This window comes from Oncorhynchus nerka, linkage group LG4 (genome assembly GCF_034236695.1).
Source record: "Oncorhynchus nerka isolate Pitt River linkage group LG4, Oner_Uvic_2.0, whole genome shotgun sequence".
NCBI classification, from domain to species: domain Eukaryota; kingdom Metazoa; phylum Chordata; class Actinopteri; order Salmoniformes; family Salmonidae; genus Oncorhynchus; species Oncorhynchus nerka.
This window is the reverse complement of record NC_088399.1, coordinates 83,406,522-83,421,089: the sequence shown is the minus strand read 5'-3', so window position 1 is coordinate 83,421,089 and position 14,568 is coordinate 83,406,522. Positions and strand designations below refer to the sequence as shown.

The 14,568-nt window shown below is 49.5% G+C and overlaps 1 protein-coding gene across 2 annotated transcripts in view; it reads left to right on the top strand.

The window, feature by feature from the left end:
• The window catches only part of LOC115128686 (adenylyl cyclase-associated protein 2-like), a 75,412-nt gene that overhangs the window by 14,939 nt on the left and 45,905 nt on the right, over positions 1 to 14,568 (top strand). For both annotated transcript variants that reach the window (XM_029658768.2, XM_029658767.2), the window contains exon 4: positions 2,593 to 2,670. In XM_029658768.2, the coding sequence (XP_029514628.1) occupies positions 2,593 to 2,670 (78 nt within the window). The remainder of the gene's footprint in view (positions 1 to 2,592; positions 2,671 to 14,568) is intronic.

Genomic DNA, 14,568 nt, shown 5'->3' with positions numbered 1-14,568 from the left:
GTTCTCACACTTTACTATTCTACTTCTACTCTGTTCTCACACTTTACTATTCTACTTCTACTCTGTTCTCACACTCTACTATTCTACTTCTACTCTGTTCTCATAGGCTGCTATTCTACTTCTACTCTCTGTTCTCACACTTTACTATTCTACTTCTACTCTGTTCTTACAGGCTACTATTCTACTTCTACTCTGTTCTCACAGGCTACTATTCTACTTCTACTCTGTTCTCAATGGCTACTATTCTACTTCTACTCTGTTCTCAATGGCTACTATCCTACTTCTACTTCTGTTCTCACAGGCTACTATTCTACTTCTACTCTGTTCTCACATGCTACTATTCTACTTCTACCCTGTTCTCACAGGCTACTATTCTACTTCTGCTCTGTTCTCATAGGCTACTATTCTACTTCTACTCTGTTCTGTTCTCAATCTGTTCTCACTGCTACTATTCTACTTCTACTCTGTTCTTACAGGCTACTATTCTACTTCTACTCTGTTCTCTACAGGCTACTATTCTACTTCTACTCTGTTCTCACAGGCTACTATTCTCTGTTCTCACTTATTCTACTTCTACTGTTCTCACAGGCTACTATTCTACTTCTACTCTGTTCTCACATGCTACTATTCTACTTCTACTCTGTTCTCACAGGCTACTATTCTACTTCTACTCTGTTCTCACAGGCTGCTATTCTACTTCTACTCTGTTCTCACACTCTACTATTCTACTTCTACTCTGTTCTCACAGGCTACTATTCTACTTCTACTCTGTTCTCACAGACTACTATTCTACTTCTACTCTGTTCTCAATGGCTACTATTCTACTTCTACTCTGTTCTCACACTTTACTATTCTACTTCTACTCTGTTCTCACACTTTACTATTCTACTTCTACTCTGTTCTCACACTCTACTATTCTACTTCTACTCTGTTCTCATAGGCTGCTATTCTACTTCTACTCTGTTCTCACACTCTACTATTCTACTTCTACTCTGTTCTTACAGGCTACTATTCTACTTCTACTCTGGTCTCACATGCTACTATTCTACTTCTACTCTGTTCTCACACTACTATTCTACTTCTACTCTGTTCTCACAGGCTACTATTCTACTTCTACTCTGTTCTCACACTCTACTCTTCTACTTCTACTCTGTTCTCACAGGCTACTATTCTATTTCCATTGAGAGAAACTCTGTGTGTAACTTTAATTCATGATACTGTATATCAGGGTTCCACGGGTGATTATATTTGCCCTCCCACGTTTTCTGAGCAAAATGTTATTGTTGGACATAAAAGACTGTAAAAACACCATCAAATCTGTTTCAAAGTATATTACCCACGTATAATAGAGAGACATGTGATCGAATCCAAATGTAAGCTAGGTTTAAAATATGATATATGTTCTTGTTGTGGTCAATTTGAAGTCTACAAATGATTTGTCATTATGTACCGGTCCCCTGACCATCCGCTCAAGAAAGAATTGTCCAGCGGCGGAATCTAGTTGATGATCCCTGATGTATATGTTGTCACCCAGCCAACTCTAACATCACTAACATGTAATAGTAATTTCTCTCTAACACAGTGAGATTCTCTCTAGATCTACCAGTGACCATAGGGATGGATGAATGTTGAGCACTTAGTGACCACTTCACTTCCCTGCCAGCTCTCTGTTATTGGGACTAGTTTTATATAAAGACATGGAGGATTCCCCTTGTTTTATCTCTCATACGTCTGCCTGGCTTTGGGAGCTGAGCATTGTAGTCTAACTGTGTGGGGTCCAGCCCTTGGCCAGGGAAAACCACTGTAGAGAGCTGGGAAGAGGAAGAGTGATTTAAATGACAGTCTGTTTCCTGTTCCCTACAAAGCCAATGGCGGGAGTGTGTTTGAACTTTAACCCAGAGTTCCAATATTAAACTGCAACACAAGCACCTTTTCGTCCCTGATGTCAGGCCGTTTTCCACAAAGAGATGGGGCGTAGTTTGTGGCTAGTAATCATGTTGGCAACCACTTTGATGAATTCTCTTTTGACTCCCAAAATAGAGCACACATTTTTTTAACCTTTATTCATACCAGGCACTGACAGGATGTCCAATTTGAAAAGATCCCTTTCTCAAGGGAGACATGATTACCAATGGGAATGAAATAACTGAGTTCGTGTTAAAGCAGAAGGAGAGAGAAATAGACCCAATCTGTGGTGAAAATGGGACATTTACATTTACATTTAAGTCATTTAGCAGACGCTCTTATCCAGAGCGACTTACAAATTGGTGCTTTCACCTTATCTGGGGGATAGGGCGAGGATATTCCTTCACAGGTCTTTTCCCTCGTAAGACAACATTCACTGAATCTCCTTCTCCCATCACAGTGAAGGAGGGAAGAGGAGGAGGGGGTATTTGTGTTAGAGGTGGGGGGTTTTAATGTTAGGAAAGCTCCTTTTATGGGTTCCTCTGGAGGTCTTTTCCCAAACATGGGACCTGACTAATGCAGAGTTTTATATCAGCATGATGCAGTGCAGGTTTCGTTAGAGAGGGAAATGTGGCTTATAATGCCCTCAGATTTGGCCTTTTAACCTTTTCCCGTTGTGCTTGACAGGCGGAGATGGTGAACAACGCTCTACAGCTTCAGAGAAGCTTCCTCAAAATGGCCACTACACACCAGGAGCCTGCTCAGGTAAGGATGATATGTGCAATGGCTTGGAGGACTGTTCTGAATGCAAATACTCAAATCAAATCAAATTTGATTCTTCACAAACTCATGGTTAGCAGATGTTAATGCGAGTGTAGCGAAATGCTTGTGCTTCTAGTTCTGACAGTGCAGTAATATCTAACAAGTTATCTAGCAATTCCACAACAACTACCTTATAAACGCAATGTAAAGGGATGGAATAAGAATATGTACATATAAATATATGGATGAGCGATGGCCGAGCGGCAGAGGCAAGATGCAATAGATGGTATAAAATACAGTATATACATATGATATGAGTATGTAAGATATGTAAACATGATTAAAGTGGCATTATTTAAAGTGACTAGTCATCCATTTATTAAAGTGGCCAATGATTGAGTCTGTATGTAGACAGCAGCCTCTCTGTGTTGGTGATGGCTGTTTAACAGTAAAACGGCCTTGAGATAGAAGCTGTTTTTCAGTCTCTCGGTCTCAGCTTTGATGCATCTGTACTGACCTCGCCTTCTGGATGGTAGCGATGTGAACAGGCAGTGGCTCGGGTGGTTGTTGTTGATCTTTTTGGCCTTCCTGTGACATTGGGTGCTGCAGGTGTCCTGGAGGGCAGGTAGTTTGCCCCTGCTGATATATTGTGTAGACCGCACCACCCTCTGGAGAGCCTTGCGGTTTATGGCGGTGCAGTTGCCGTACCAGGCGGTGATACAGCCCGACAAGGATGCTCTCAACTTTTGTGCATCTTTAAAGTTTGAGGGTTTTAGGTGACAAGCCAAATTTATTCAACCTCCTGACAGTGCAATAATATCTAACAAGTAATCTAACAATTCCCCAACAACTACCTAATACACACAAATCTAAAGGGGTGAATGAGAATATGTAAGTATATGAATGAGCAATGGCCGAGGGGCATAGGCAAGGTGCAATAGATGGTATAAAATACAGTATATAGATGTGATATGAGTAATGTAAGATATGTCAACATTTATTAAAGTGGCAGTATTTAGAGTACATTGTATAAAGTGACTAGTGATCCATTTAACCTCTTACTGCTACCCCCCTACTTTTTTCAATTTCCGCCTGAAGACATACCCAAATCTAACTGCCTGTAGCTCAGGCCCAGGACCAAGGATATGCATATTCTTGGTTTCATTTGAAAGAAAACACCCTGAAGTTTGTGTAAATGTGAATTTAATTGTAGGATAAAATAACTCAATAGATCTGGTTTAGATAATACAATGAAAAAACCATATGTTTTTTATTTTTATTGTTGTATCATCATCTTTAAAATGAACAAGACAAAACAAACATTCAGATAGGATGATGGGGACAATTTCAGTGAAAAACATAATAGGGCACCAGTACTTGTGCAAAGTTTCAGAATGATAACACAAAATGAGTGTGCTACATGACATTTATCATGAAGTCACCCAGGTGTCCCACACAAGTAGCCCAAATGTACCCAAGTGGCCAAATTGGTGAAGTTATACATTTTGAATGGAATAATTTTGAATTTTGAATTCAACACCATAGTATCGCCCATTTCAGTATTGCCCATTTCAGTATCGGCCATTTCAGTATCACTCATTTCAGTATTGCCCTTTTCAATATCGGCCATTTCAGGAACACCTTTTCCAGAGTTCTAGTGGCAGACCTTTCCTCTCTGTGTTTCCCTGTGCTGCTGGGCCAGTGGGCAGCCATGCGGCGCCCCGGAGCTCTGTTCACATAGGATTACCCCTTTTAAAAAAGAACGCTAATACAACACATTCCCAATGCATTCATGTATGGGGAAGGGAGGGGGGAAAAGGGGGGGGGTATGGAGAGGAAGAGGGGTTAACCTGTTATCATCCCGTCAGCCTTCAGTTTGTATTGAACAAGGCGGGAGCTCAGAGCTGTACAGGAAGTGATTAACTCCTATCTCGCAGGTCATTGGTCAAGTGGCAGTGAGAGCGAATTCACCAATTGTCTGATAAACAAACAAGGAAGAAGGGTTTAAACGGAGGGAGGGAAGGGAGAGTAAGGGAATAAGCGATAGTGGAGGAAGAGAGGAAAGAAGGGGAGGGGAGAGGAATGACATGTCCTGTATCTTTACTGTAGCCTGTAGCCTGTAGAGCCTGTAGCCTGTAGCCTGTAAAGACTGTAGCCTGTAGAGACTGTCGCCTGTAGAGAGCCTGTAGAGACTGTAGCCTGTAGAGAGCCTGTAGCCTGTAGAGACTGTAGCCTGGAGAGAGCCTGTAGAGAGACTGTAGCCTGTAGAGACTCTAGCCTGTAGAGAGCCTGTAGAGAGACTGTAGCCTGTAGAGACTGTAGCCTGTAGAGACTATAGCCTGTAGAGAACCTGTAGCCTGTAGAGAGCCTGTAGCCTGGAGAGAGCCTGTAGCCTGGAGAGAGCCTGTAGCCTGTAGAGAGACTGTAGCCTGTAGAGAGACTGTAGCCTGTAGAGAGACTTTAGAGAGCCTGTAGCCTGTAGAGAGCCTGTAGCCTGTAGAGAGACTGTAGAGAGCCTGTAGCCCGTAGAGAGCCTGTAGAGAGCCTGTAGCCTGTAGAGAGCCTGTAGCCTGTAGAGAGCCTGTAGCCTGTAGAGAGACTGTAGAGAGCCTGTAGCCTGTAGAGCCTGTAGCCTGTAGAGAGACTGTAGAGAGCCTGTAGCCTGTAGAGAGCCTGTAGCCTGTAGAGAGCCTGTAGCCTGTAGAGAGACCTGTAGAGACTGTAGCCTGTAGAGAGCATGTAGCCTGTAGAGCCTGTAGCCTGTAGAGCCTGTAGCCTGTAGAGCCTGTAGCCTGTAGAGACTGTCCCCTGTAGAGAGCCTGTAGCCTGGGGAGAGCCTGTAGCCTGGAGAGAGCCTGTAGAGAGACTGTAGCCTGTAGAGAGACTGTAGCCTGTAGAGAGACTGTAGCCTGTAGAGACTGTAGCCTGTAGAGACTGTAGCCTGTAGAGACTGTAGCCTGTAGAGACTGTAGCCTGTAGAGACTGTAGCCTGTAGAGACTGTAGCCTGTAGAGACTGTAGCCTGTAGAGACTGTAGCCTGTAGAGCCTGTAGAAGCCTGGGAGAGCCTGTTTAGAGCCCTGTAGAGAGTCTGTAGCCTGTAGAGAGTCTGTAGCCCGTAGAGAGTCTGTAGCCCGTAGAGAGTCTGTAGCCCGTAGAGAGCCTGTAGCCCGTAGAGAGCCTGTAGCCCGTAGAGAGCCTGTAGCCCGTAGAGAGCCTGTAGCCCGTAGAGAGCCTGTAGCCCGTAGAGAGCCTGTAGCCCGTAGAGAGCCTGTAGCCTGGAGAGAGCCTGTAGCCTGGAGAGAGCCTGTAGCCTGGAGAGAGCCTGTAGCCTGGAGAGAGCCTGTAGCCTGGAGAGAGCCTGTAGCCTGGAGAGAGCCTGTAGCCTGGAGAGAGCCTGTAGCCTGGAGAGAGCCTGTAGCCTGGAGAGAGCCTGTAGAGAGACTGTAGCCTGTAGAGACTGTGGCCTGTAGAGACTCGAGCCTGTAGAGAGACTGTAGCCTGTAGAGACTATAGCCTGTATAGAGCCTGTAGCCTGGAGAGAGCCTTTTAGCCTGTAGAGAGCCTTTTAGCCTGTAGAGAGCCTGTAGCCTGGAGAGAGCCTGTAGCCTGGAGAGAGCCTGTAGCCTGTAGAGAGCCTGTAGCCTGTAGAGAGCCTGTAGCCTGTAGAGAGCCTGTAGCCTGTAGAGAGCCTGTAGCCTGTAGAGAGCTTGTAGCCTGTAGAGAGACTGTAGCCTGTAGAGAGACTGTAGCCTGTAGAGAGACTGTAGCCTGTAGAGAGACTGTAGCCTGTAGAGAGACTGTAGCCTGTAGAGAGACTGTTGAGAGGCTGTAGCCTGTAGAGAGACTGTAGAGATCCTGTAGCCTGTAGAGAGACTGTAGCCTGTAGAGAGCCTGTAGAGAGCCTGTAACCTGTAGAGAGCCTGTAGCCTGTAGAGAGCCTGTAGCCTGTAGAGAGCCTGTAGCCTGTAGAGAGCCTGTAGCCTGTAGAGAGCCTGTAGCCTGTAGAGAGCCTGTAGAGCCTGTAGACTGTAGAGAGACTGTAGAGAGCCTGTAGCCTGTAGAGAGACCGTAGAGAGCCTGTAGCCTGTAGAGAGACTGTAGCCTGTAGAGAGCCTGTAGAGAGCCTGTAGCCTGTAGAGAGACTGTAGCCTGTAGAGAGACTGTAGAGAGACTGTAGCCTGTAGAGACTGTAGCCTGTAGAGACTATAGCCTGGAGAGAGCCTGTAGCCTGGAGAGAGCCTGTAGCCTGTAGAGAGACTGTAGCCTGTAGAGAGACTGTAGCCTGTAGAGATACTGTAGAGAGCCTGTAGCCTGTAGAGAGACTGTAGAGAGCCTGTAGCCCGTAGAGAGCCTGTAGAGAGCCTGTAGAGAGCCTGTAGAGAGTCTGTAGCCTGTAGAGAGTCTGTAGCCTGTAGAGAGCCTGTAGACTGTAGAGAGCCTGTAGCCTGTAGAGAGCCTGTAGCCTGTAGAGAGCCTGTAGCCTGTAGAGAGACTGTAGAGAGCCTGTAGCCTGTAGAGAGCCTGTAGCCTGTAGAGAGACTGTAGAGAGCCTGTAGCCTGTAGAGAGCCTGTAGCCTGTAGAGAGACTGTAGCCTGTAGAGAGACTGTAGCCTGTAGAGCCTGTAGCCTGTAGAGCCTGTAGCCTGTAGAGACTGTCCCCTGTAGAGAGCCTGTAGCGAGCCTGTAGAGAGCCTGTAGAGAGACTGTAGCCTGTAGAGCCTGTAGCCTGGAGAGAGCCTGTAGCCTGGAGAGAGCCTGTAGCCTGGAGAGAGCCTGTAGAGAGACTGTAGCCTGTAGAGACTGTAGCCTGTAGAGACTGTAGCCTGTAGAGACTGTAGCCTGTAGAGACTGTAGCCTGTAGAGAGCCTGAAGCCTGGGGAGAGCCTTTTAGCCCGTAGAGAGTCTGTAGCCTGTAGAGAGTCTGTAGCCTGTAGAGAGTCTGTAGCCTGTAGAGAGTCTGTAGCCTGTAGAGAGTCTGTAGCCTGTAGAGAGTCTGTAGCCTGTAGAGAGCCTGTAGCCTGTAGAGAGCCTGTAGCCTGTAGAGAGCCTGTAGCCTGTAGAGAGCCTGTAGCCTGGAGAGAGCCTGTAGAGAGCCTGTAGCCTGGAGAGAGCCTGTAGCCTGGAGAGAGCCTGTAGCCTGGAGAGAGCCTGTAGCCTGGAGAGAGCCTGTAGCCTGGAGAGAGCCTGTAGCCTGGAGAGAGCCTGTAGCCTGGAGAGAGCCTGTAGCCTGGAGAGAGACTGTAGCCTGTAGAGACTGTAGCCTGTAGAGACTCTAGCCTGTATAGAGCCTGTAGCCTGGAGAGAGCCTTTTAGCCTGTAGAGAGACTGTAGCCTGTAGAGAGCCTGTAGCCTGGAGAGAGCCTGTAGCCTGGAGAGAGCCTGTAGCCTGTAGAGAGCCTGTAGCCTGTAGAGAGACTGTAGCCTGTAGAGAGACTGTAGCCTGTAGAGAGACTGTAGCCTGTAGAGAGCCTGTAGCCTGGAGAGAGCCTGTAGCCTGGAGAGAGCCTGTAGCCTGGAGAGAGCCTGTAGCCTGGAGAGAGACTGTAGCCTGTAGAGAGACTGTAGCCTGTAGAGAGACTGTAGCCTGTAGAGAGACTGTAGCCTGTAGAGAGACTGTAGCCTGTAGAGAGACTGTAGCCTGTAGAGAGACTGTAGAGATCATGTAGCCTGTAGAGAGTGTAGCCTGTCGAGAGCCTGTAGCCTGTAGAGAGCCTGTAGCCTGTAGAGAGCCTGTAGCCTGTAGAGAGCCTGTAGCCTGTAGAGAGCCTGTAGCCTGTAGAGAGCCTGTAGCCTGTAGAGAGCCTGTAGCCTGGAGAGAGCCTGTAGCCTGGAGAGAGCCTGTAGCCTGGAGAGAGCCTGTAGCCTGTAGAGAGACTGTAGCCTGTAGAGAGACTGTAGCCTGTAGAGAGACTGTAGCCTGTAGAGAGACTGTAGCCTGTAGAGAGACTGTAGAGAGCCTGTAGCCTGTAGAGAGACTGTAGAGATCCTGTAGCCTGTAGAGAGACTGTAGCCTGTAGAGAGCCTGTAGAGAGCCTGTAACCTGTAGAGAGCCTGTAGCCTGTAGAGAGCCTGTAGCCTGTAGAGAGCCTGTAGAGCCTGTAGCCTGTAGAGAGACTGTAGAGAGCCTGTAGAGAGACCGTAGAGAGCCTGTAGCCTGTAGAGAGCCTGTAGCCTGTAGAGAGCCTGTAGCCTGTAGAGAGACTGTAGCCTGTAGAGAGCCTGTAGAGAGCCTGTAGCCTGTAGAGAGCCTGTAGCCTGTAGAGAGACTGTAGCCTGTAGAGACTATAGCCTGTAGAGAACCTGTAGCCTGGAGAGAGCCTGTAGCCTGGAGAGAGCCTGTAGCCTGGAGAGAGACTGTAGCCTGTAGAGAGACTGTAGAGAGCCTGTAGCCCGTAGAGAGCCTGTAGAGAGCCTGTAGAGAGCCTGTAGAGAGCCTGTAGAGAGCCTGTAGAGAGCCTGTAGAGAGTAGCCTGTAGAGAGTCTGTAGCCTGTAGAGAGCCTGTAGCCTGTAGAGAGCCTGTAGCCTGTAGAGAGCCTGTAGCCTGTAGAGAGACTGTAGAGAGCCTGTAGCCTGTAGAGAGCCTGTAGCCTGTAGAGAGACTGTAGAGAGCCTGTAGCCTGTAGAGCCTGTAGCCTGTAGAGAGCCTGTAGCCTGTAGAGAGACTGTAGAGAGCCTGTAGCCTGTAGAGAGCCTGTAGAGAGACTGTAGCCTGTAGAGCCTGTAGCCTGTAGAGCCTGTAGCCTGTAGAGACTGTCCCCTGTAGAGAGCCTGTAGAGAGCCTGTAGAGAGCCTGTAGAGAGACTGTAGAGAGACTGTAGCCTGTAGAGCCTGTAGCCTGGAGAGAGCCTGTAGCCTGGAGAGAGCCTATAGAGAGACTGTAGCCTGTAGAGACTGTAGCCTGTTGAGACTGTAGCCTGTAGAGAGCCTGTAGCCTGGGGAGAGCCTTTTAGCCCGTAGAGAGCCTTTTAGCCCGTAGAGAGTCTGTAGCCTGTAGAGAGACTGTAGCCTGGAGAGAGACTGTAGCCTGGAGAGAGACTGTAGCCTGGAGAGAGCCTGTAGCCTGGAGAGAGCCTGTAGCCTGGAGAGAGCCTGTAGCCTGGAGAGAGCCTGTAGCCTGTAGAGAGACTGTAGCCTGTAGAGAGACTGTAGCCTGTAGAGAGACTGTAGAGAGCCTGTAGCCTGTATAGAGACTGTAGCCTGTAGAGAGCCTGTAGAGAGCCTGAGGCCTATAGAGAGCCTGTAGCCTGTAGAGAGCCTGTAGCCTGTAGAGAGCCTGTAGCCTGTAGAGAGCCTGTAGCCTGTAGAGAGACTGTAGAGAGCCTGTAGCCTGTAGAGAGCCTGTAGAGAGCCTGTAGCCTGTAGAGAGCTGTAGAGAGCCTGTAGCCTGTAGAGAGCCTGTAGCCTGTAGAGAGACTGTAGCCTGTAGAGAGACTGTAGCCTGTAGAGACTATAGCCTGTAGAGAGCTTGTAGCCTGGAGAGAGCCTTTTAACCTGTAGAGAGACTGTAGCCTTTAGAGAGACTGTAGCCTGTAGAGAGACTGTAGAGAGCCTGTAGCCTGTAGAGAGCCTGTAGCCTGTAGAGAGTCTGTAGCCTGTAGAGAGCCTGTAGCATGTAGAGAGACTGTAGCCTGTAGAGAGCCTGTAGCCTGTAGAGAGACTGTAGAGAGCCTGTAGCCTGTAGAGCCTGTAGCCTGTAGAGCCTGTAGCCTGTAGAGACTGTCGTCTGTAGAGAGCCTGTAGCCTGTAGAGAGCCTGTAGCCTGTAGAGCCTGTAGCCTGTAGCCTGTAGAGACTGTAGCCGGTAGAGAGACTGTAGCCTGTAGAGAGCCTGTAGAGAGACTGTAGCCTGTAGAGAGACTGTAGCCTGTAGAGCCTGTAGCCTGTAGAGAGCCTGTAGCCTGTAGAGAGCCTGTAGCCTTTTTTTTTTTTTACCTTTATTTAACTAGGCAAGTCAGTTAAGAACAAATTCTTATTTTCAATGACGGCCTAGGAACAGTGGGTTAACTGCCTGTTCAGGGGCAGAACGACAGATTTGTACCTTGTCAGCTCGGGGGTTTGAACTTGCAACCTTCCGTTTACTAGTCCAACGCTCTAACCACTAGGCTACCTGCCGCCCCAGAGCCTGTAGAGAGCCTGTAGCCTGGAGAGAGCCTGTAGCCTGTAGAGAGCCTGTAGAGACTGTAGCCTGTAGAGAGCATGTAGCCTGTAGAGACTGTAGCCTGTAGAGCCTGTAGCCTGTAGAGCCTGTAGCCTGTAGAGAGTGTCCCCTGTAGAGAGCCTGTAGCCTGTAGCCTGTAGAGACTGTCCCCTGTAGAGAGCCTGTAGAGACTGTAGCCTGTAGAGAGCCTGTAGCGAGACTGTAGAGAGACTGTAGCCTGTAGAGAGCCTGTAGCCTGTAGAGAGCCTGTAGCCTGTAGAGAGCCTGTAGCCTGTAGAGAGCCTGTAGCCTGTAGAGAGACTGTAGCCTGTATAGAGACTGTAGAGAGCCTGTAGCCTGTAGAGAGACTGTAGAGAGCCTGTAGCCTGTAGAGAGACTGTAGAGAGCCTGTAGCCTGTAGAGAGCCTGTAGAGAGCCTGTAGCCTGTAGAGAGCCTGAGGCCTGTAGAGAGCCTGTAGCCTGTAGAGAGACTGTAGAGAGCCTGTAGCCTGTAGAGAGACTGTAGAGAGCCTGTAGCCTGTAGAGAGCCTGTAGAGAGCCTGCCTGTAGAGAGCCTGTAGCCTGTAGAGAGACTGTAGAGAGCCTGTACCCTGTAGAGAGCCTGTAGCCTGTAGAGAGCCTGTAGCCTGTAGAGAGCCTGTAGCCTGTAGAGAGCCTGTAGCCTGTAGAGAGCCTGTAGCCTGTAGAGAGCCTGTAGCCTGTAGAGAGCCTGTAGCCTGTAGAGAGACTGTAGCCTGTAGAGAGACTGTAGCCTGTAGAGAGACTGTAGCCTGTAGAGAGACTGTAGCCTGTAGAGAGACTGTAGCCTGTAGAGACTGTAGCCTGTAGAGAGCCTGTAGAGAGACTGTAGCCTGTAGAGACTATAGCCTGTAGAGAGACTGTAGCCTGTAGAGAGCCTGTAGCCTGTAGAGAGCCTGTAGCCTGTAGAGAGCCTGTAGCCTGTAGAGAGACTGTAGCCTGTAGAGAGACTGTAGAGAGCCTGTAGCCTGTAGAGAGACCGTAGAGAGCCTGTAGCCTGTAGAGAGCCTGTAGCCTGTAGAGAGACTGTAGAGAGCCTGTAGCCTGTAGAGAGACTGTAGAGAGCCTGTAGCCTGTAGAGAGACTGTAGAGAGCCTGTAGCCTGTAGAGAGCCTGTAGCCTGTAGAGAGCCTGTAGCCTGTAGAGAGCCTTTTAGCCTGTAGAGAGCCTTTTAGCCTGGAGAGAGCCTTTTAGCCTGTAGAGAGTCTGTAGCCTGTAGAGAGTCTGTAGCCTGTAGAGAGCCTGTCGCCTGTAGAGCCTGTAGCCTGTAGAGAGACCGTAGAGAGCCTGTAGCCTGTAGAGAGACCGTAGAGAGCCTGTAGCCTGTAGAGAGCCTGTAGCCTGTAGAGAGACTGTAGAGAGCCTGTAGCCTGTAGAGAGACTGTAGAGAGACTGTAGAGAGCCTGTAGAGAGACCGTAGAGAGCCTGTAGCCTGTAGAGAGCCTGTAACCTGTAGAGAGACTGTAGAGAGCCTGTAGCCTGTAGAGAGACTGTAGAGAGCCTGTAGCCTGCAGAGAGCCTGTAGAGAGCCTGTAGCCTGTAGAGAGACTGTAGAGAGCCTGTAGCCTGTAGAGAGCCTGTAGCCTGTAGAGAGACTGTAGAGAGCCTGTAGCCTGTAGAGAGCCTGTAGCCTGTAGAGAGCCTGTAGCCTGTAGAGAGCCTTTTAGCCTGTAGAGAGTCTGTAGCCTGTAGAGAGCCTGTAGCCTGTAGAGAGCCTGTAGCCTGTAGAGAGCCTGTAGCCTGTAGAGAGCCTGTAGCCTGTAGAGAGCCTGTAGAGCGACTGTAGCCTGTAGAGAGACTGTAGAGAGCCTGTAGCCTGTAGAGAGCCTGTAGAGAGCCTGTAGCCTGTAGAGAGCCTGTAGAGAGCCTGTAGCCTGTAGAGAGCCTGTAGACTGTAGAGAGCCTGTAGACTGTAGAGAGCCTGTAGCCTGTAGAGAGCCTGTAGCCTGTAGAGAGACTGTAGAGAGCCTGTCGCCTGTAGAGCCTGTAGCCTGTAGACTGTAGCCTGTAGAGAGCCTGTAGCCTGTAGAGAGACTGTAGAGAGCCTGTAGCCTGTAGAGAGCCTGTAGCCTGTAGAGAGCCTGTAGAGATTGTAGCCTGTAGAGAGCATGTAGCCTGTAGAGCCTGTAGCCTGTAGAGCCTGTAGCCTGTAGAGACTGTCACCTGTAGAGACTGTAGCCTGTAGAGAGCCTGTAGAGAGACTGTAGCCTGTAGAGCCTGTAGCCTGTAGAGAGCCTGTAGCCTGTAGAGAGCCTGTAGCCTGGAGAGAGCCTGTAGAGAGACTGTAGCCTGTAGAGACTGTGGCCTGTAGAGACTCTAGCCTGTAGAGAGCCTGTAGAGAGACTGTAGCCTGTAGAGACTGTAGCCTGTAGAGACTGTAGCCTGTAGATACTGTAGCCTGTAGAGCCTGTAGCCTGTAGAGAGCCTGTAGCCTGTAGAGAGCCTGTAGCCTGTAGAGAGCCTGTAGCCTGTAGAGAGCCTGTAGCCTGTAGAGAGCCTGTAGCCTGGAGAGAGCCTGTAGCCTGTAGAGAGACTGTAGCCTGTAGAGAGCCTGTAGAGAGCCTGTAGAGAGCCTGTAGAGAGCCTGTAGAGAGCCCGTAGAGAGACTGTAGAGAGCCTGTAGCCTGTAGAGAGCCTGTAGCCTGTAGAGAGCCTGTAGCCTGTAGAGAGCCTGTAGCCTGTAGAGAGCCTGTAGAGAGCCTGTAGAGAGCCTGTAGAGCCTGAGAGCCTGTAGCCTGTAGAGAGCCTGTAGAGAGCCTGTAGAGAGCCTGTAGCCTGTAGAGAGACTGTAGAGAGTCTGTAGCCTGTAGAGAGCCTGTAGAGAGCCTGTAGCCTGTAGAGAGCCTGTAGCCTGTAGAGAGCCTGTAGCCTGTAGAGAGACTGTAGAGAGCCTGTAGCCTGTAGAGTGCCTGTAGCCTGTAGAGAGCCTGTGGCCTGTAGAGAGCCTGTAGCCTGTAGAGAGCCTGTAGCCTGTAGAGAGACTGTAGCCTGTAGAGAGACTGTAGAGAGCCTGTAGCCTGTAGAGAGACTGTAGAGAGCCTGTAGCCTGTAGAGAGACTGTAGAGAGCCTGTAGCCTGTAGAGAGACTGTAGAGAGCCTGTAGAGAGCCTGTAGAGAGCCCGTAGAGAGACTGTAGAGAGCCTGTAGCCTGTAGAGAGCCTGTAGCCTGTAGAGAGCCTGTAGAGAGAGCCTGTAGCCTGTAGAGAGCCTGTAGCCTGTAGAGAGCCTGTAGAGAGCCTGTAGAGAGCCTGTAGAGCCTGTAGCCTGTAGAGAGCCTGTAGCCTGTAGAGAGCCTGTAGCCTGTAGAGAGACTGTAGAGAGTCTGTAGCCTGTAGAGAGCCTGTAGAGAGCCTGTAGCCTGTAGAGAGCCTGTAGCCTGTAGAGAGCCTGTAGCCTGTAGAGAGCCTGTAGCCTGTAGAGAGACTGTAGAGAGCCTGTAGCCTGTAGAGTAGAGCCTGTAGCCTGTAGCCTGTAGCCTGTAGAGAGCCTGTAGCCTGTAGAGAGCCTGTAGCCTGTAGACCTGTAGGCCTGTAGCCTGTAGAGAGCCTGTAGCCTGTAGAGACTGTAGCCTGTAGAGAGACTGTAGAGAGCCTGTAGCCTGTAGAGAGACTGTAGAGAGCCTGTAGCCTGTAGAGAGACTGTAGAGAGCCTGTAGCCTGTAGAGAGACTGTAGAGAGCCTGTAGCCTGTAGAGAGACTGTAGAGAGCCTGTAGCCTGTAGAGCC